Genomic DNA, 22,696 nt, shown 5'->3' on the forward strand with positions numbered 1-22,696 from the left:
CTCAAAAGCCTGCCATCCATGGATTCTGTCAGTGTTTTGATCTGTTCACCATCAACATTGCGTGCAGCAGCAACCACAGCCTCCCAGACACTGTTCAGAGAGGTGTACTCTTTTCCCTCCTTGTAAATCTCACATTTGATGATGGACCACAGGTTCTCAATGGGGTTCAGATCAGGTGAACAAGGAGGCCATGTCATTAGTTTTTCTTCTTTTATACCCTTTCTTGCCAGCCACGCTGTGGAGTACTTGGGACGCGTGTGATGGAGCATTGTCCTGCATGAAAATCATGTTTTCTTGAAGGATGCAGACTTCTTCCTGTACCACTGCTTGAAGGTGTCTTCCAGAAACTGGCAGTAGGACTGGGAGTTGAGCTTGACTCCATCCTCAACCCGAAAAGGCCCCACAAGCTCATCTTTGATGATACCAGCCCAAACCAGTACTCCACCTCCACCTTGCTGGCGTCTGAGTCGGACTGGAGCTCTCTGCCCTTTACCAATCCAGCCACGGGCCCATCCATCTGGCCCATCAAGACTCACTCTCATTTCATCAGTCCATAAAACCTTAGAAAAATCAGTCTTGAGATATTTCTTGGCCCAGTCTTGACGTTTCAGCTTGTGTGTCTTGTTCAGTGGTGGTCGTCTTTCAGCCTTTCTTACCTTGGCCATGTCTCTGAGTATTGCACACCTTGTGCTTTTGGGCACTCCAGTGATGTTGCAGCTCTGAAATATGGCCAAACTGGTGGCAAGTGGCATCTTGGCAGCTGCACGCTTGACTTTTCTCAGTTCATGGGCAGTTATTTTGCGCCTTGGTTTTTCCACACGCTTCTTGCGACCCTGTTGACTATTTTGAATGAAACGCTTGATTGTTCGATGATCACGCTTCAGAAGCTTTGCAATTTTAAGACTGCTGCATCCCTCTGCAAGATATCTCACTATTTTTGACTTTTCTGAGCCTGTCAAGTCCTTCTTTTGACCCATTTTGCCAAAGGAAAGGAAGTTGCCTAATAATTATGCACACCTGATATAGGGTGTTGATGTCATTAGACCACACCCCTTCTCATTACAGAGATGCACATCACCTAATATGCTTAATTGGTAGTGGGCTTTCGAGCCTATACAGCTTGGAGTAAGACAACATGCATGAAGAGGATGATGTGGACAAAATAGTCATTTGCCTAATAATTCTGCACTCCCTGTATAACTGGACCAAACTTCCAGTTCCCCTTTAAACATACTGATAACAAGAATAAGACGACACCACATCCACACCAGAGTTAATGTGTTTTTGAACTGTTTTAGAGCAGTGGGTTGATGTGGATGGTTGTTTGTCTTTGTGCATTTATGTGCATGTGCCCATAGTCCTGGGCCCTGTCCTCAGGTTGTGACGGGTCCCTGGTCTCTGGGAGGGTCGGCTGCCTGTTGCTTCTGGTTCTCAGAGGCTCTCCTCATGCAGGCTCTGTCTTCCTTCTGTTCTCTTTCAGGTGCTGTTTGTTTCGTGTGTCAATACAAGTGCAGAGGTGGTGACCTGTTGTTCTATACTTGTCCTTTGTCTTTTATTTTTATCTTTTCTGTTATTTCCTACTTTTTTCTGTTTCTCTCTCTTTTGTTCTCTTTCTTTTTTCTACTTTCTTCTTCCTAATCTGGAAGACCTCCCCACCTGTCAGCTCTGGCACTGTTACACTAAACATATAATAATGTGAATAACAAAAGGATAAATACACAAATAAAAGACAATGTTTTGAAGACGAAACAATGTTTTGAAGACGAAACAAAGTTTTGTGCTGTGTAGAAGATGTGTAATCATTTTTCTTTCTTTAATACCTTTAAATAGTTAATATAGCAGTAAAAGCTCAGTTGCTATAATGAATTGTTCTTCCTCTTTTTAACTCTGTGGCTGATGAATAAAACAACAAAAGATCACTGAGGTTTGTTTTAGTGCAGCTCTGTGTGGACATGCAGTTATAGAGAAATAAATGTTCACACAATACTTTCCATCACTCACGTCTTTTTGAGATGTGATCCTGCCTGTCACGGTCTGATCTACAGGTCAGAGTTTAAACACTTTCTGCATATGTTCAAGGTCTCACATCTCACTGACATGAAAATATTCAAAACTTGTGTCCTCATCAGAGGCAGAAGAGGACAATGGAGCACTGTATGCTTTAGGATTTGGCCCCTTCCTTATGTTTGCTGGATTCTGATGGTTTAAAATAAGACATTGCTACACAAAAAACAGTTGTCTCAAACCACAGGCTGCATTTCCTCTCTTCTACATGACCGAGACAAAAATGAGACCGTTCAGTCGATTAAAAATAAACCTGTGGCAAAATAGACAGTAACCACCAACAACCCTTTACACACATGCTCAGAAGCTGCTCAGAAGAACAAAGACATTACTCTGTATTGTCATGTTTGCAGTTTAATCTTCAATGTCTTTAAATTTAATGCACAAACAGATGTCATGGTCCTCCAGTCCTCTCTGGCTTCCTGTCACTGCCTGCTGTTGGTCTTCTCTCTCTCTCCTGTTGTCCTCTCCACCTGGAGAGGCTCCATTTCAGGTTCCTTCCTTTGGACAATGCACTTGCTGTTCATCATCCTTGTAAGATTGGCCACTACTTAAGGTGGCTGTGGCTGAGCTGTAGTCTTTCCTGGATTGCTGTTTCTCAAGCGGCTGTTATCATGTTTTTGATTTGGATTTGTTTCCCTTTCCTGGATTCCCTGGAGCCCCATTTCAGCATTATATAAAGCACCTGGTGTCACTTCTGTAAATAAATTCACCTTTCTTGTGAACATTTAGAGTCCCGCTTCAGAGTCTTGCCAATCACCTTGGCAACAGATCGAAAACAATCCGCTACGGTGCTCATCATCTGTTCAAGTTTTCAAGTTAGGTTGACTATAACCTGTGTATTCTGACACATGATGACAGTGCTGCCTAAAAAAGTGCAGTGTAATAATGGTAAAATGTGAAGCAGCAGTTTATTTTTTTTTCTTCTTCTTTTCTTCTAATTGGTGTGAATGTGAGTGCAAATGGTTGTCTGTGTTAGCCCTGTATCAGATTATTCAATTTTTTTTCATTTCAGTTTTATTTATATAGCGCCAAATCACAACAACAGTCACCTCCAGGCGCTTTATATTGTACAGTAGATCATACAATAATAGATACAGAGAAAAACCCAACAATCATATGACCCCCTATGAGCAAGCACTTTGGCGACAGTGCGAAGGAAAAACTCCCTTTTAACAGGAAGAAACCTCCGGCAGAACCAGGCTCAGGGAGGGGCGGCCATCTGCTGCGAACGGTTGGGGTGAGAGAAGGAAAACAGGATAAAGACATGCTGTGGAAGAGAGACAGAGATTAATAACAGATATGATTCAATGCAGAGAGGTCTGTTAACACATACTGAGTGAGAAAGGTGACCGGAAAGGAAAAACTCAATGCATCATGGGAATCCCCGGCAGCCTACGTCTATTGCAGCATAACTAAGGGAGGATTCAGGGTCACCTGGTCCAGCCCTAACTATATGCTTTAGCAAAAAGGAAAGTTTTAAGCCTAATCTTAAAAGTAGAGATAGTGTCTATCTCCCGAATCCAAACTGGAAGCTGGTTCCACAGAAGAGGGGCCTGAAAACTAAAGGCTCTCCCTCCCATTCTACTTTTAAATACTCTAGGAACAACAAGTAGGCCTGCAGCGCGAGAGCGAAGTGTTCTAATAGGGTGATATGGTACTACAAGGTCATTAAGATAAGATGGGGCCTGATTATTTAAGACCTTGTATGTGAGGAGCAGGATTTTGAATTAAATTCTGGATTTAACAGGAAGCCAATGAAGGGAAGCCAATACAGGAGAAATATTCTCTCTCTTTCTAGTCCCTGTCAGTACTCTTGCTGCAGCAAGATTAGTGATCTGAGAATGTATAGCAGGGGTGGGGGAACTCCAGGCCTCAAGGGCTGGCACCCTGCAGGTTCCAGACACGACCCCGACCCAACATAGCTGATCCAGATGGCCAAACCAACTCCACAGAGGTCCAGAAATGAACCAATCACCCGACCCAGGTATGCCGACCGAGGGCATTTATAAAGAGCTTATATAAGAGAACAAATAGATATTGAGCAGAACTGAGTTCAGCTTATTGGTGCGGCTTTCACAACAGTCTCAGTTTGTCATGTGGCCCCTAAGGAAAATGAGTTGCCCACCCTGTTTCAGACAGTCTCTGTGCCACAGGAGACTCCTGACCCAATATCGCACTTACACCACCTTCCTCAAAAGCAGTGGTTCTCAAAGTGGGGGGCACGGGGGGACACGGTATGAATAAAAAAAATAAAAGAATGCTTGGACACTGCTAGCCTAATGGACAGGTTTTTGACGGGGCTCCCACACAAATGCAAATCAGAAGATGAAGCATCGTCAAATATGGTTCCAAGCCAACTTCCTTCCAAGCCAAAGACTAGAAAAAAATAGAAAAGCATATCTTGTCTTTGGCTACCTTGGCACCGCCGTTGGCTTCACCCGCACAACGGCGGTGCCAAGGTAGGTATCCTTGACAGAATTTGTTTCCCCTGCGCCAGGGGCATGCACTGGGCTGTCCAAATCACAGACAAACAGTATTCCACATTCTTGAGCATGAGTTCACAAACACTCTTATAATGAAATTTTGGTGATGTTAGCTCTCAATGCAGTAAAGTTACAGTGAGATACAAATAATATCAGGCTGATCCTGCCACGATTTGTTCCCCCGGTTCAAATCTCGGACAAACAGTTTCCCACAGTTGTTTATGTTTCTAAACCCCTTTTGCACAGAGAGACATTTTTTGAAAACTGTATTGATAGCAGTGTTGAATATTATTACACAGTCAAAAAAAAAGCAAACAAACAAAAAAACTAGCTATACGTAAAATAATAATTACAACATAAAGATGGTTTGTTTGGTGATTTATTTTATTGCAACCTGTAATTTATTGCAGTTTACTTTTATTTATTTAATTGATTACAAAAGGTTTGAAGTGTGGAAAAAACTGCAATGGAATTTGAAAACAAAATATGGGTGTGCGTGGTTGGAGGATGTGTTTGTGCTTATAAAACAAAGGGGGGGCCTAACAAAAAAAGTTTGGGAACCACTGCTCAAAAGCAACCAAACGATCTGTGAGGTACAGGAGGTAGAGCAGGTCACTTACTAATCGGATGGTTGGTGGTTTGATCCCTGTCTGCTCCAGTCTGCATGCCAAATATCCTTGGGCAAGGATATTTGTTGCTCTCAGATGCATCCGGTAGAGTATGAATGTGTGTGAATATTAGTTAGAAAGCAGTTAAATAGAAAAAAGTGCTTGTGTGAATTAGGCAAACTGTGTAAAGTGCTTTGAGTCCTCAGAAAAGTGCTCTATAAGAACCAGTCCATTTATCAGACACATGTCTCTCACGTCTCAATGCTCTTCCCGGATGTGTTGTTTTCTCTTTCTCCAGTTCTTTCCCTGTAGGATAGTGGTCCTCTCTTTCTCTCTGATGCCAGCTGTCTGCATCACTTATTCTCTGGTGTACTCGAGTAACATATAATCAGTAGTCAGGCACTGAATGTTAGGGGCCTCCTTCGGGTGGAACGTCCCCAGAACACCTCACCCAGGAGGCACCCAGGAGGCATCCTTGTCAGATGCCCGAACCACCTCAACTGTAGTGATGGTAAATTTGATTCTTTTTACTCAATTGAGTTTTAATGAGTCACTCACCAAAGTGAATCGGGTTTTTTGAGTCATTTGATTCACTGAGTCAGTTGACCAGAGAGTGCAAAAAATGTACATTTTCACTCAAACTTAATTTGTGTCTCTTTTCATGTATATCCTACTGCTAAGATGAGTGATTCTAAAAGAAAACAACTATTTTATAGAGCAAAAAAGAGCAAAAAAAATTTCTAAAGGGAACATTTATTTTGTTTATTTTTATTTTATTAGTATTTTCCTTAAATGTGTCAAATATATATTTTCTCATCTAAATGTCCACTGAGCTGTGAGCCAGGGGGCGGTAATGCGCCTTCACATTGGTTGCCAACCAAGAGGAAGAAGCTGTGAGCCAGGAGGGAGGGGGTGAGTGAGTGAGTGAGTGAGTGATTCGTTCGCTCTATGATTCAGCACAGGAGGGAAGGGGTTAGTGAGTCCTGAGTGATTCGCTTACTCTATGATTCAGCACAGGAGGGAGGGGGTTAGTGAGTCCTGAGTGATTCGCTTACTCTATGATTCAGCACAGGAGGGAGGAGGAGTGATTCACTCGCTCTATGATTCAGCACAGGAGGGAGGGGGTGAGCGAGTCCTGAGTGATTCATTCGCTCTATGATTCAGCACAGGAGGGAGGGGGTGAGCGAGTCCTGAGTGATTCGCTTACACTTACGATTCAGCACAGGAGGGAAGGGGTTAGTGAGTCCTGAGTGATTCGCTTACTCTATGATTCAGCACAGGAGGTAGGGGGTTAGTGAGTCCTGAGTGATTCGCTTACTCTATGATTCAGCACAGGAGGGAGGGGGTTAGTGAGTCCTGAGTGATTCATTCGCTCTATGATTCAGCACAGGAGGGAGGGGGTGAGCGAGTCCTGAGTGATTCGCTTACACTTACGATTCAGCACAGGAGGGAAGGGGTTAGTGAGTCCTGAGTGATTCGCTTACTCTATGATTCAGCACAGGAGGGAGGGGGTGAGTAGCTCAAATGTGCTGTTAGCATGTTAGCAGAGTGATGCTACTGTGAACCGAGGAGCTATTGTCTTGATGTGAGCTTCTACTCAGGGTTTTTTCTTCCAGTTCAGAGCAGAAATTTTTTTTGTTAAGATACTGGATGTTGTGTTTTTCTCCACAATTTTAATTATAAGCTAGATATATTGCTGCTAACAGCAACAGGGATGAGTCAGTGAGTCAGTTGGGCTTGTGAATCATGATTCATGAGTCAGTAAAGTGATTCTCGAGTATTGAACGATTCGTTCATGATTCGCGCATCACTACTCAACTGGCTCCTTTTGATGTGAAGGAGCAGTGGCTCTACTCTGAGCCCCTCTCGGATGGCCAGAGTTCTCCCCCTATCTCCAAGGGAGAGGCCAGCCACCCTTCGGAAGAAGCCCATTTCCGCTGCTTCCATGATCTCGTTCTTTCGGTCACTGACCACAGCTCGTGACCATAGGTGAAGGCAGGGACGTAGATCAACTAGTAAACTGTGTCAGGGTCCCTGTGTCTACCCGGTCGGCTCAGTGTGGCTACATGTGTTTTTGTTTTGATTTTGTTCCTGCTCTCTCCCTCCCTCTGCCCTTGGCCCACGCACCTGGTCACAATCACACACCTGTGGCTCATCACCCGACAGTGTTCCAGTCCCTTTATAAGATGGCAGCTCTGTGTTTCTTGTCGCTGGACCGTTGCCCTGTGTAACCAAAGCGATCGAGTGTGTGAGTTTTGGAGTGAGCTTTTGTGTTTTCTGTGGAGTGTGAAGAGGAGCGTGAGGCGTGGACAGAGTGTGGAGTAAGGAGGAGTAAGCGTCTTTTCCCCCATTCGTGTGTGGATCCCCGGAGCCCGTCCTTCCCCACTTTGTAAATAGATCACCTGGTGTTGCTGTAAATAAAGACTCTTTTGTTCTCTATTCAGAGCCTGCTGCAATCGAGGAGGGGGCCTAAGGGTACATCTTTCGCCATCTTACAACGCTGTGATTGCAGCCATTCCCCAACTCTCTGTGAATGGTACTCATGGCCATTGATCAGTGTTCTTTGATCAGTGGGTTTTGGTCAGTGATTGTTGATCAATGGTCATGGGAATTTGCATAATTATGATTAAGGAACTGACCTCACAGCCCATTGTTCCTTCAGTGGGCTGGTTTCAGTCATTATGCAAATGTACTGTTTATAAGGTTTGGGGAAACCTGCAGTCAGCTGAGACTGAAGAAGTCACTTGGATGAGTGACAAAACGTTTCTCCCACAAAACGCTACGTCCAGATGAACAGATTCAACTTTTGGAGAACAAGGATTTTATTTCTTTCAGTATATCTTTATAATAATATATCAAGAAAATGAATTTATTAAATTTGTCAGCAAAAGATTTTAAACAAAAACAAACTAAAGCAGTAAAAAACTGTTGTAATGACTCAAAAAACACATTCTTCTTTCCCACATGTTACATAAAATATAAGAGTGGAGTGTGTTGTAACACACATTTAAAGTGTTGCAGTCACACGTTTCTAGTATCTAATCCAGGTCATTAACAAAACTGTCTTTTAACAATTTTACAGAGAGCACAGGCAGTGGAAAAACAGAACAACACAACCAAAGTTTTTACAAAAACATCAGATTATGTCAGGAAACAGACTAGTTTACTGTTGTTTAGTATAATAGTAGAATACTGGGGAAAAATAGTAGAATAGGGAAAAATTATGAATGGATAATTCTTATTATGGGATGACTCCACACAGGTTTAGATGAAAGGTCAGCCGCAAAAAGTAGTCATAAGCTTGTAGCTCACACAGACCCGATCATTGTGTGACAATACCTGTTGTCAGGATTAACTCCAAGTTAACCACAGATCAAAAGAAGTGTGAGTCTGGACAGATAAACAGAAAAACTAAACAGAGGAAGATTTATTCTAGAAAAATCAAAACAAGCATAGAAAGTTTTTCTCAGCAGACAGCAGCAAATTAAAAACAAAAAGGAGCAACGTAAGAAAACTGAGGAGGAGTTTGATCAGTAAGCAAAGAAGCACATAAGAACAAAGAACACGGACAACAGAGGACAGAGAGACAGTCTTGACTTTAGACAACTGAGCAGAAGATGAGTGACTCTGAACAGAAGAGGAGAAAATCAGACGTCTGAGAAAAAGTCTGAGCAGAAAACTGAGAATAAATTGTTGTCAACTGAGATGAACTTTGACTCAAAGCAACTGAGCAACAACTTGGCAACTGAACAAGAGCAAATTAATGTCTGTATGAAACTGTCAGGCAGTTTGGCAACAGAACAGAAAACAAGTGATTCTCAACAACTGAGCAACAATTTGGTAAATCAACAAAACAAAAATGACTAAAAGTTTTGTTAATCTGAGCAAAAGAAAAGCTGCTCTGGAAACACAAGCAACAGTTTGACAGGTGAACAGAAACTCGAGACAACTTGATACCAGAACAAAAGAACAACTCAGCAGATAAACAGAAGAAAAGTAATTTGATTGGAGAGCAGAGTGATTCTCAGAGACGGTAACTCAACATGAGACGTGACGACTTTCAGGACGCCTCACTGACATTCATTGATGCAGATGATGATTTGGACTGTGAGTAACCCGAAGATAACAGTTATATTTGTTACCATTTATGATATTTTGACTTTATTGAAGTATTTTTATTATTGTGAAGCATTTCTATAACCAGTAACACTGAGATTTTATCTACTTCTGTCTGTAGTTTTGTGCGAGGGTCTGTGAATATAAAGTGAATGTAATCTCTAAGAGTTGAAACTTGAGTGCAGATTAAAATATTTTGATGAACATGAAACCACCAGAAATGTTTACATGAACAAAATCAGTAAAACTGGAAAATGGAGGATGACAAACATACAAAAAAAAAAAATCAGTTACTGAGAAGAATTAATGTGTGAAAATGTCACATGTTCAGCATCAAGAGGACAGAAACACTACATGTATAGAGGTTAATTTACATCACGGGGCCCTGCTCTCAAACCTGACGCAGATGTAACTCTGTGAAGCTCAGCAAACTCAGGGAAAATAAGAACACTAAAATTAAACATCAGTTTAATGGGGTCACTTTTGTGCTGCTCTCAGCTGCAACAATGAGTTTTATATTAAAACCGAGGATATACTGTCTGCTTTCACCATCTGTCTGTTTAGCAGTAAGTGGTTCTGCATTGTTTGGCTAGCTGCACTGACATAGACAAATCCAGCTGTTAGCTGTAATGTTCAGGTCTTTAAAGCATTTTATGAACGAGGAGTCTGTTTGACATGTTTTATGAACTTTAAGTACTTATTTCTTAAATCCAGCTTCACAGACAGTTACATCTGAGTCAGTTTTTGAGAGCTGGGCTCCATGACGTAAATTAGATTTTACTTTTTTAAACTTGTACAAATGGGATACAGGGAAATACAGGTAGAAAATACAGGGCTCTAGAGTGCGACCAATTTGGTCGCAAATGCGAATATATACGATACTGGAGACGGCTTCTTCTTCTTTAGCGTTTAACGCTAGTTGATGTAATTGTGACTGGTCGACTAATCGTGGAAGCCCTAGTTGTTATTATGGGATGACTCCACACAGGTTTAGCTGAGAGGTCGGTGACAGAAAGTGATTATAGGGTTGTAGCTTACACGGTCCCGATCATTGTGTTCTTATTTGTTAGAGCAAAAGAAGTTTGAGTCTGGAGAAATGAACAGAAAAACTAAACGGAGGAAGATTTATTCTGGAAAAATCTAAACAAGCATAGAAAGTTTTTCTCAGCAAACAGCAGCAAGTTAAAAACTAAAAGGAGCAACGTAAGAAAACTGAGGACGAGTTTGATCAGCAAACAGAGATGAAGGTCTCAGAAATTAAAGGAGTTTGACATCTGGACAGAAGAAAACAGAATATAGACAAAAGAGGACAGAGAGACAGTCTTGACTTTAGACAACTGAGCAGAAGATGACTGACTCTGAACAGAAGAGGAGAAAATCAGACGTCTGAGAAAAAGTCTGAGCAGAAAACTGAGAATACATTATTCTGAAAGACAGTTTGACAACTCAACAGAGGATTTTTTTTTCAAAACTGCAATGCAACCTGTCAACTGAGATGAACTTTGACTCAAAGCAACTGAGCAACAACTTGGCAACTGAATAAGAACAAATTAATGTCTATATGAAACTGACAGACAGTTTGGCAACAGAACAGGAAAAAGTGATTCTGAATAACTGAGCAAAAAATTTGGCAAATTGACAAAACAAAACTTATTGAACATTTTTTAAATCTGAGCAGAAGAAAAGCTGCTCTGGAAACATGAGCAACAGTTTGACAGGTGACAAGAAAGATGGTGAAGCTCAGCAAACACGATGCAATTTGATACCAGAACAAAAGAGAAATGTCTCCCAAGCACAGCAACAACTTCTCAGTTTTCACAGAGCAATGATTCATAACCACCAAAGAGCAACTCAGAGGATAAACAGAAGAAAGTGATTTGATTGGAGAGCAGAGTGATTCTCAGAGACGGTAACTGAACAGGAGACGTGACGACTTTCAGGACACCTCACTGACATTCATTGATGCAGATGATGATTTGGACTGTGAGTAATCCGAAGATAACAGTTATATTTGTTACCATTTATGATATTTTGACTCTAAATGATGTATTTTTATTACTTTAAAGCATTTCTAAAACCAGTAACACTGAGATTTTATCCACTTCTGTCTGTAGTTTTGTGTCATGGTCACAAGTCTGTGAATATAAAGTGAGTGTAATCTCTAAGAGTTCAAACTTAAGTGCAAATTAAAATATTTTGATGAAAATAAAACCATCAGAAATGTTTACATGAACCAAATCACAAAAACTGGAAGATGGAAAACATGTAAAACAATCAGTTACTGAGCAGAGTTATTGTGTGGAAATGTCACATCAGGTGTTCAGCATTAAAGGGGACATGAAACACTACATGTATTAATGCTAATGTACATCATGGAGCCCAGCTCTCAAAAACTGACACAGATGTAACTCTGACTGTGAAGCTTCATTTAAGAAATAAGTGCTTAAAGGTATAAAAACATGTTCAGCGCCATCTTCTGTCAGTACAGAGCATCACATCACCAGGTCAGTTGGTTAGTTTCAGTCAAAAGACTCACATCAGTTTATGTTAAGTAACTAATAGCAGAACCAATAACTCAGTGAAAATAAGGACACTAAAACTAAACATCAGTTTAATGGGGTCACTGTTGTGCTGCTCTTGGCTGCAACAATAACTTTTATGTTAAAACTGAGGATATACTGTCTGCTTTCACCGTCTGTCTCTTTAGCAGTAAGTGGTTCTGCGTTGTTTGGCGAGCTGCACTGACACAGGAAAATCCAGCTGTTAGCTGTAAGGTTCAGGTCTGTAAAGCACTTTATCAACGAGGACTTCATGGACGAAAGTCTGTTTTAAATGTTTTATGAACTTTAAGTTCTTATTTCTTAAATCCAGTTTCACAGACAGTTACATCTGAGTCAGTGTTTGAGAGCAGGACTTCATGATGTAAACTAGCCTTTATACATGTGGTGTTTTTTAATGTCCACTTTAAAGGACAAATATAATTTCATGCATTTGTCATATGAACCTGTTTTACATACAAGAACATGTTTGAGTTAATATTTAACTATTTTTCACATAGAACCACTTAACAGTGTCCCAGCTGTAGATCTTCTGTCGTGAGCTGAGAAAAAAAGGGTTTCTATAATCTGCAGCAGAGGACTGTGGAAATGCTTGCTGCATAAATCAGCAGCTACAAACACTGAGAACCTGCCTGGATATCAGCATAAGGACGTGTGTGAGGGGTCACTGGCTGCCCCTCATGCCTGTCCCACCTGTGGCTTCCTGTTGAAGAACAATAAAGTTTATTATAAAAGCATTGTCTCCCCTTGATGTAAAGTGAAGTTCTGTTTTGTGTTTGAGTCTTTACAGAAGGTGTGAAACATTAACTGTACCTTATAGGCTTTGTGTAGAAGGCGCAGACAGACTCTGTATCTGTGTGGAGGAGGAAATCACCTGGTTTTACTTTCATGTAAACATCTGGCCTCAGACACATAACTTATCACTTGTAATTTGTTCTGTGTTGTAAAGATTTTTTTTGCAAAACATGTGAAGCTGAAACACTTCTCTATCTTCTTCTGTATCAGTGAAAAATCATTAACACCTCACCTGGGATACTTGAAACAATGGTGTGTTTTGTACGGTGATGCTGTTACTCGACTAAATCAAACTGACAGTGACTTGAAAAAGTATTCATACACGTTGAACATTTACACATTTTGTCACCTTACAACCACAAATGTAAATGTTTTTTTTATTGGGATGTTCTGTGATAGACCAACACAAATAGTGCATAACTGTGAAGTGGTATGAAAATGATACATGGCTTTCAAAATTTTAAGCAAGTAAAAATCTGAAAAGTGTGGCGTGCATTTGTTTTCAACCCTCCTGTGTCAATACTTTGTAGAGTCACCTTTCACTGCATTTACAGCTGCAAGTTTTTTGTGGTATGTCTCTACCAGCTTTGCACATCTACAGACTGAAATGTTTGCCAATTCTTTGTTGCAAAATGGCTCAAGCTCAGCCAGACTGGATGGAGAGCATCTGTGAACAGCAATCTTCAAGTCTTGCCACAGATGCTCAGTGAGATTTAGGTCTGGACTTTGACTGGGCCATTCTAACACAAGAATATTCTTTAATCTAAACCAGGGGTAGCATGCTCAGCATGCTGAGATGTTCAAAGCTTGGGATATTTTTTTATTACCTAACCCTGCTTTAAACTTATCTACAACTTTAATCCTGACCTGTTTGGTGAGTTCTTTGGTCTTCATGCTGCTGTTTGTTCAGTAATGTTCTCTAACAAACCACTGAGGCCTTCACAGAGCAGGTGTATTTATAATTACACACAGTTGAACTCTATTATCTCAATAGCGGACTTCTGAAGGTAATTGAATGCACTGGATTTTGTTTGGGATATCAGAGTACAGATGGCTGAAAACAAATGCACACCACACTTTTCAGATTTTTTTCCTTCAGATGTTTGGTGTTTAACTGTTTTTGCTGTTTTTGTTTTTTTGCAGTCTCAGTGAATACACAGATTTAAAAAGATGAAAAGAATAAAATAATACATTTGAATAAATGTCTGTTTTCTAACATGAGAAAAGTGCTGCCAGACCTAACTTACAAAACAAACTTTCTAAACCAGGTTTTCTATTTATAAAATTAACTTTTGTGTACTCACTCTTAGTTCTAAGATCTTTAAACTCAATAACAGAGGAGGTGACGTCGTCATGTTCATCTGAACCTGAAATGTTCATATTTTTATTTACAGAATTGTAAAAATATATCACATGAAATTAGATTCATTAAATCAAAAACAAATTTCATCTCTAACTGCTCTGCACAAACTGAACCTGAGTAATGTTCATGTAAATGGAGGATTAATAAAAGTCAATATTAATAATGATAATACAAATGAGTTTAAATACTGACCATGTTGAAGAGAGTTGTACTCATGAGTTTCATCCTGGTTGACTCCATGATTTGTGGAGGAGCCCGGACTGTGACTCTCAGACTGGATCGACCTAAAACAGGAAATAAACACAATAAACTCAAAAGTAACTGATGTTTGTTTAAAATAATAATAAAAAGTATTTTACCAACCTGGTGAAGCAGGAATCTGTGAAAGAGACAAATGTTATTACACATGTTTGTCATGTATAAATTGTTCCACTGATATTTTGTGTCATGAGATCAGAATACATGTATATGTGTGAATAATTAAAGTGTATGTAGTAAATAAACTCTCTAATACAGCATGAAAAGAAGAGGCTCTTACACTTGGACTGTCTGCAGCGATACAACAAGAGCAGGAGAATAATAATGAGAGAGACTCCACAAACCAGTCCAACCATCAACCACACAGGAGATGAAGAGCTGTCAGCTCCTGACACAGTTACTGTAACAACAAACAATAATTAATTATTAATAAAGTATAAAAGAAGCATTCTGAGAGCACAAACCTCGGCTAAGGCAGCTCACTCTGTTGACAGTATTTGCTGCATTTTTAGTGTATTTATTTTGTTTTATTTGTACTGTGAGAAGTTTGTAGTGCAGTAAAAATAAGTCCAAGCTGAGTTTTTTCAACGTGACAACAAAGGCAGATGTGAAATGTAAAAGTGAGGTCAGAGGTCAAACAAATGATATTTTAAATCTTTATACAGTATTTTCTATATGTTGACAAGACACAGCACCTTTGTAAGAATCATAGTTTCTGTGTTATAAGGATTTTTATTTAGTCATAAAGTTGACCTTGAAGACCTCGGTGGATGTAAGCCAAATGTTAATGGATAGTTAACATGACTGCAGCTCGTCAGTGAGGTAACCAGGCAGGTCTGCTGGGATCCTTTCTAGGAAAATAAGATTTGTATGCTAACAGATTTTCCCCTTGTTTCAGTGCCTTCCTGCTTCAAGATTCGTTTTCATGCCATCATTCACCTCCAGTCAGACGCCTGCCACCTTGGATCATTACCCCACTATTCACCACCACTCCTGCCCCCCTCAGAGCCTCTTCCTCACTTGCCTGCCTGCCCACCCTTCAGCAGTTTCCACAGACCTCTGCCTTCATCCTTTACTCCCACCTAGTCTGGACTCCAAGTAAGTCATTGTTGCAGCCACTTTATGAACACTCTCTGTCTTGTCACATTCCCTCTCAGATTTCCTGCCCTAACTGCTCTCTCCTCTCCCACAGATCTGCCGCCCTCACGCTGTTATGTCCGCTCCTCTGGCCTGTCTCTCTCACCTCAGTTAAGATGTTTATCCTTAAGTTTCGGTTCATTTATGTTTTGTTTTTGTTGACTGAGTTCAAGCTCGCAATCTGTTGTGTTAGATGAATTATCCTTTGTTTCAATAAAGAAACTTTCACTCATTACATCCTGTTTTCACCTGGGTCCCTCACTTGATTCCTGAATCACAACGATATTAAACCTGACAGTATAGAGCAGGGGTCTGCAACCTTTAACACCCAGAGAGCCACTTGGACCCGGTTTCCACGCAAAAGAAAACACTGGGAGCCGCAAATACTTTTTGAAATCTAAAATGAAGATATTGGGGTTTTTTTTTTTACCTTTATGCTTTGTGTGAACCACTAAAGTAAGTAAGTAAAATTTATTTATTAAGCGCTTTTCACAGACAGGCAGTCACAAAGCGCTGTACACAAATATTAAAATAAACAATACAATCAATAGACATCATACACAATGTAAAAGATCAAATGTAAATAGTGTAAAGAATATAAAATACGTAGATCAACAAAAGGCTTGTTTGAACAGAAAAGTTTTTAACTGCTTTCTAAAAGAATCCACAGAGCAACTAAAGTGTGTTCCTTATGAAATCCATGAAGTGCTACAGAGAAAATTACATTTTATTTATGCAATTAACGCATTTTGAACTCTTAAAGAAATATAACAAAAAGAAAGACACCCAGCTGAACTAAAATGATCCATGTAGCAAACAAAAACTGTTGTGAGCCGCCCTTATATCGCCTTTGGGCTTTTGGAGCCTTGACCTGACTTTTAAAAAATAAGTGGAAAAAAGCACTATGCTGCTAAAAGATGAAAAATAGATATTTGCAAAATTCTGCCTAAATATGTATTTTACCACGTTAATGTGTGTGGCGGGGCGTGGTCTGCAGTGCCGCTGCAGGGGAGGCGGACTCACCTGAGCGGCACCCGCAATCACGCCTCGCCGCCTTAGAGTCTGTGCTCTCTCTGCTGTTGTGTTGTCGAGCTGTGAGCTGAAAAGTTACAGCCGGCTGTATGCGTACAGCAACCGTGTGTGAAAAGTGGTCAATAAAGAGATGCTGAAAAGCGTGTTCATGCAAACATCGTCGGGTCTGCCGTGATATGTTTACAATAAGACTTATGGTCCCGAACTTTTGCGCACAGCGTCTGCAAATCGGGGCATTCATCTTCATGCAGGACTGTAAGCTGTCATCTGTGAGGCGTGAGCAGTGTTTGTTTTTAACATAGTTCAAGGTGGAGAACAGCTGCCGACATAATGTGGATCCGAAGATCCATAATTGGCCTACCTGGGGTTGAAAGTCTCGATAAATGCACGGCGTTTCGGCGAGTATACCGGCTTCCGCGAATGTGACGCTTATTTTGAGCGATGAAAAAAATAATAGAATATAATTTTATTTTTATAGCCTATTTCAAAATCACAATAATCTTCCAATTTAGAACTACAAGTTAAAAAAAGAACTAAACACAAATAAAATACACTTCAGCTAAATACTTCTAATTTATTTTCCCAAACCACGCAGAGCCGCAAAATAAAGACTAAAGAGCCGCATGCGGCTCCGGAGCCGCGGGTTGCCGACCCCTGGTATAGAGGTATCAAATAATAGTTTTATAAATGTTCTTACAAAATAGATCCAGGTGACTTCAAGCCTTTAAATAGACAATCTAATGTTTCTTCTCAAGAATGAAACTCATTTACAGAAACACATCAAATGTTTTGATCCTGCTCACCTTTAACTGACATCCAGCTCTGTGCTGACTCTCTTCCTGAGTACTGACACTTGTAGAAACCTTCATCAGACTTTGACACTGCAGAGATCTTCAGCTCCCCTCGGGTATCATTTTGAATAAGTTTGTCATTGTGATAGAAAAACACATTGGAAAGTATTTTTTGTGTTCTCAAACTGCAGCTCAGACTAACAGAAGCTCCCTCAGTCACAGGATGAACAGGACTCACCAGGATAGAAAAATGTTCTGTAAAACAAAACAAAACAAAAAACAAACATATTGTTTCAGTCAGACCAGCTGTTGCACACTTTTAGAAAAAGCTGTGAGTCGTGTCTCATGATCTACATGGATTCCTGGCTTCAGAGAGATTTTCTGAGATTTTCCTTTTGGAGATCTCAGCCTGGTTTTAATGATTGGAGAGGTTTGAAAAAGTGACAACATTTAATGATTGAGATGTTCAGTTACAGTGGGTTCACCATGTGGATCATTCATGTAGTCAGCACTTGCATTTTTTATTAGATTGAGTGGATAATTGCATCATGTTACTTTTTATATGGCGACTGTTGAATCTGTTATCTGTGATGGTATCACTACATGGTTTGGCAAATTTTCTGTCAAGCTCAGATCCCAAATTCAAAATTTGATTAAGACGACTGGAAGGATAATTGGGATGCTCCCTTCATCTTCCCTGCAGGAGTCAAATTATTAACAGTGACATTATTTAACGATTATGGGTGAAATAGGAAACATTTGTGTCATTTTACATGACATGTTTCCCTAAATTTCTATGAATCGAGAGAATAAATGTCTACTGTGATGACAGAGATGTTGAGTTTTTAGAGTTTTATTCTGAAAGAGAAAATAAAACATACTGTTGTCAAGATTGAGTGAAATGAGACCTACCACCATAACATTTTGATGATTTGATGCCTGAAATTGTCTGAAATTCTCATTGTTGTTTGTTTTGCCACATAGAATTACTTCACATACAGCAAAGCTGGGACAAATGTTCATGTGACGTCTAAATCATTCAGATCCAAGAAGTAAATGTATAATAACATACTCTGTACAGTGATGTTGACTGCACTGCTGAACTCTCCTGATCTGGACTCACACCAGTACACTCCAGTATCTGACTTTGATGTGTAGATGTTACATGTGGATCCAGTCATTCTCCTACAGTCAGAGAGTCGGCCGTCCTCAGAGAACTTCCTCACTCTCCACAGATTGAAGTTTCCCTCACAGGTCAGTGAGACAGAGTCAGAGGTGAAGTGTTGCACTCTGTCAGGACTCACTGTGAGAGACGCTGCTGAATGAACATCTGGAAACAACATGCAGTGAAGAGACAAAGCTCACAGATGTTAGCATTCAAAATATCACAGTGAAAATATTTGTTTGAAGCTTTTGTTCTGAAGATCAGTGATAATATTTCAGTAAGATGCAGTGTTTGTTTGGTCAAATTATGATGGTTATTATGAAAAATGTATTATCTTTATTATAGACTCAATTATCCAAAATAAACACACACACACACACACAAAAAAACCCCAAAACAAAATAAAATCACATAAAATAAATATTAAACAAAAAAAAGAATAAAAGAATACATACAAACCATTTTCCTACAAAATCTCAGCTCACCTCAAACAGGACTGAAATGCTATCACTAGGGGTGGGTTATAATAATCGATTCATCGATTAAAATCGATTCTGACTTGGATAACATGAAATCAATTCATTAAAATCCTGAATCGATTTTTTAATACAAATTTATTTTGCCCGAAATGCCAGAATCTCAGGTAAAACCTCACAAAATTTCAACAACCACCAAACAGCTAAGACAGTAAATGAGAGCAGGTACACATTCTGCACAAGGACGTAAACACACAGCGCGGACCCGCGGATCAGAATTATGGCAAGCCATTAGTGCCAAAATTCGCCACTTTTCTAACCCGTTTGATTAAGAAACGGCGTAAAAAACGCCGTTTAATTATTCAAAACGCCGAAAAAAACGGCGTTCTGTTTCGACAAACGCCGTTTTTTCCGACTCTCACATGGCGCCCTGAACGCACCATCCGAGTGACGTAAAAGCGGCGTTCAAAGACACACGGAAACGCCGTTTTTACGCCACTCGGCAGAAAACGCCGTTCAAAGATGCATAAAAACGGCGTTTTTTACGGCGTTCTGTGCCAGCTGTAACGGCGTTTAAAACGGCGTTTTATTGAAATTATGCAGGGCACTCCCCATGGTTCCCTCATCCAATTACTTTCAACTCATTTCACCCAATCAAAGAAGAGGAAGTGCAGACCACACTAATGCATCACCGATTCACCTTGCTGCTAAGTGATTGCCTATTCAGTACCAGTGCTTGTCACAGTATTGACTTGTATTATAATCCCACTATGCATTTTGATGTGTTTAAGGCATGATCAAGCAAACAAACGACAGAATACTTTTTCTGAAACCTTAACTGTGATACCTGTTATGGCAGCTAACAGGTAATGAGCAGCGCTAGCTCTGCTAATTTCTGAGCTTCTTTCTTATTTTCCTCTTTACTTCTCTTAACCTTTAACTTATGTCTTAGCAATCAGATTCTGCCGTCATGCATTACCGCTCCGTGCTAGTTATGTTGACTTTTCTCTTCTTTTGTCTTCTCTTTTTCACCCGTATTTAGACACTCGGCGCATGGCTCCTTTGTTTACGTTAGGGATCAGCTGTTAGCGCTGCGCCCTGCAGCTGCGCTACCGGCAGACAGACCCTACGTCCCCAGTGAGGGAAGAGACGGGGTGATGTCTCCCGAGAAGGACACCTTACACACCATCTCTCCTTCCTGTAATCACTGTAAACGTGAGATCGCTCCCTGATATGATTGAGGAGCTAATGACGCTAACCCGGTCACAGTGGCAGTACCCCGACACTGCCCGGTACTCCCCTCTGTGAGTAGGCTGCCCGGCTTCCAGCTGCTGCGGCCGGACAAGACCAGAGACAGCGGTGAGAGGAAAGGAGGGGACTGGGCAGTGTTTGTTAAAGACAGTTGTGGTATCCCTGGGCACATTGCTGTGAAAGAACAACTCTGCAACAGAGACATTGAGCTATTAGCCGTTAGCATCCGTGGAGGCAGCCTGTGACTCTCTGTGGTCCGCAGACTGCAGACGCAATCTCCGAGAGCTCTTCTTCTAATATCAGGGGACTTTAATCATGTCTCGCTGGACTCCACACTGCCCACCTTCACCCAGTATGTGACCTGCCCCACCGTAGGCAATAAAACATTGTACTTAATGTATGCCAATGAAAAAAAGTGGCATACAGTTCATCACCTCTCCTGCCCAGGGAAGATCTGATCGTAACCTAGTGCACCTTGTCCCTGTGTGCAGCACTTGTGCACGGAGCCACCAATCACCCACGCAGTGCAGAGATGGTCCGCGGAGGGCATATGAATAAATAATAAAAGCAAATAAATGACAGAATGCTTTTTCTGAAACAAACGGAGACCTTAACTTTTATCAAAATACCATTTTACTCAGTTTAAAGTAATACCACTGTATAATAGCCTTCAAATTTAATAATGTTAACAGTATCTCAGGAATATTTTTGCCCCATCAACATGCATTAAAAATAGATATGCAGTTTTGAATCAGACCTGTATGTACGTTTTCTGAAAAGTGATGTAAATAAATAATCTCAAAAACATGAAATAATTGTTTCCCATGTAAACTGGAGTTGTCCTTGTCAATGTCATCAGAGTACTCTGGATGTCTTACATGAATTTGAAACAGAGAGTGGCACATGACAGCGTTGTACATAACATAACTAGTTTACCTGTATGACATGAAGTAATTTAAAAAAAAAAAAAAGAATCCATGTAACTTGGTTATGGCTTCTTTCTGATAACTGTAGATACAAATGGGCTGCAGTGTGCATTATCTTGACATAAGTATAAGATACTGAACCCGCTGATATGATGTGGTGGAGGAACACAACTACCTGGACACCCACATATATACATTTGCTGAACTGGAAGATCAAAACAGAGGCTGTACACAAGAAGTGGATGGGCAGGCGGGTTTTTGAGAACAAGCTTATGTGTGCACCAAAATGTTAATGACAGGTGTTCTGTCAGTTCAGGTGAGTGCAGTGCACTTTGATGTGTTCTTCTTGGATCAGGAGAGCACGTTCTGTGCTCCGGAAGCTGTGGTGGAGAGGAAGTGAGTGAACAAACTGCCATGCATCATGGATATTCCTCTCAATCCACCTCATCAGGTACCTCTCTAAAAGTGTGACTCAGGTCTGTTGCCCCAAAGGATACAGGAAATGCACTGATTTCCAGGACAGAATCGTGTCTGTTTAATGCTCCATGATGATAACTTTCCTGTGAGCGTTTGAAGATCACTGACATCATGGCTTTTAGCCTCATTGTTTCTGCAAAGAGATTTCTCCAGTCACTGAATCTTTTGATAAAATATATTTTTATGCCTCTAGAGGATGGAATATTTTAAGTCTTTACAACTTTACATTTGGGAACATTATTCTGAAATTGTTGCACAATTTGTTAATGGAGTTTTTTGCAGCTTGATCAACCTCTGCCCATATTTCCTCCAGAGCAACTCTGCTTCTCTAAGATGCTCTTTTAATATCTAATCATGTAACTGACCTGTTACTTTTAAAATATCCCTGCAGCTGTTTCTTTTAGTACCACTTTTTCCAGCCTTCTCTTGCCCCATCTCAACTGTTTTGAAACATATTGCTGCCATCAAATTAAAATGGACTTATTTTTAACGACATAGTCTCGGTGTAAACATTTGACATGTTTTCTATGTTCTACTGTGAATAAACTTTGCCTTTCACATTTGCAAATCAGTGCTTGCTCTTTTTTTATTCACATTTTACACTGGAGTCCAGTATTTTCAGAACTATGTTTGTACAAAGCATAATCTGTACAAAGCAAAACATAATGTGCTCGGTGTGAACTGTCACAACATCAAACACACGCTAAACCACTTTATATCTACTACACTATACTGAGCCACTTCAATACCTACTATACAGTTTTTATTTTTAATTATTTACTGTCACTGCTTTATAGTTGTATTTATCAATATCAACAGCTGTAACTTTTAGATTAATCAAGTTGACTTTATCGAGATTCAGCTTCAGTTGTATACTTTCCATTTCACAACTTCCATCTTATACACTTTAAAAATCACTCAACATTTTTTATTTTCAGTGTCACACAGCTCGTTCTTGTATCTCCACTACTCAATGGTACATAGTAAACACGTATTATAACTTTTCACATTATATGTATCCAGTCACCTAGATATTTTGAAGTCTTTCCACTTGCTGCTATTATGTTTCAGTCAATAATTGAACTGTGTCAGTGATATGTCGAGTCCAGAAAGTATATTAAGCCAGAGATGAGTTCAATACCATGACTCCCTCTGGTGCCAGTTAGTGGACTAAATAGTTCTACCACTTGCTC

The 22,696-nt window shown here is 40.2% G+C and overlaps 3 protein-coding genes across 3 annotated transcripts in view; all 3 read right to left on the reverse strand.

The window, feature by feature from the left end:
- Nucleotides 1-22,696, reverse strand: part of LOC116311487 (basement membrane-specific heparan sulfate proteoglycan core protein-like) — a 681,374-nt gene that overhangs the window by 385,968 nt on the left and 272,710 nt on the right. The gene's annotated exons all lie outside the window — the stretch shown is intronic.
- The window catches only part of LOC120439050 (immunoglobulin superfamily member 1-like), a 265,608-nt gene that overhangs the window by 155,547 nt on the left and 87,365 nt on the right, over nt 1-22,696 (reverse strand). The gene's annotated exons all lie outside the window — the stretch shown is intronic.
- LOC116312435 (sialoadhesin-like) overlaps nt 12,376-22,696 on the reverse strand; it is a 38,817-nt gene continuing 28,496 nt past the window's right edge. Inside the window, exons 6-13 of the mRNA XM_039609737.1 lie at nt 18,281-18,538; nt 17,221-17,463; nt 14,529-14,648; nt 14,354-14,369; nt 14,183-14,274; nt 13,932-13,994; nt 12,646-12,685; nt 12,376-12,535 (exon numbers count right to left, since the gene is read on the reverse strand). Of these exons, the coding sequence (XP_039465671.1) occupies nt 12,511-12,535; nt 12,646-12,685; nt 13,932-13,994; nt 14,183-14,274; nt 14,354-14,369; nt 14,529-14,648; nt 17,221-17,463; nt 18,281-18,538 (857 nt within the window). The 3' untranslated portion in view covers nt 12,376-12,510. The remainder of the gene's footprint in view (nt 12,536-12,645; nt 12,686-13,931; nt 13,995-14,182; nt 14,275-14,353; nt 14,370-14,528; nt 14,649-17,220; nt 17,464-18,280; nt 18,539-22,696) is intronic.

The sequence above is a fragment of the Oreochromis aureus genome, linkage group 3 (genome assembly GCF_013358895.1).
Source record: "Oreochromis aureus strain Israel breed Guangdong linkage group 3, ZZ_aureus, whole genome shotgun sequence".
Classification (NCBI taxonomy): domain Eukaryota; kingdom Metazoa; phylum Chordata; class Actinopteri; order Cichliformes; family Cichlidae; genus Oreochromis; species Oreochromis aureus.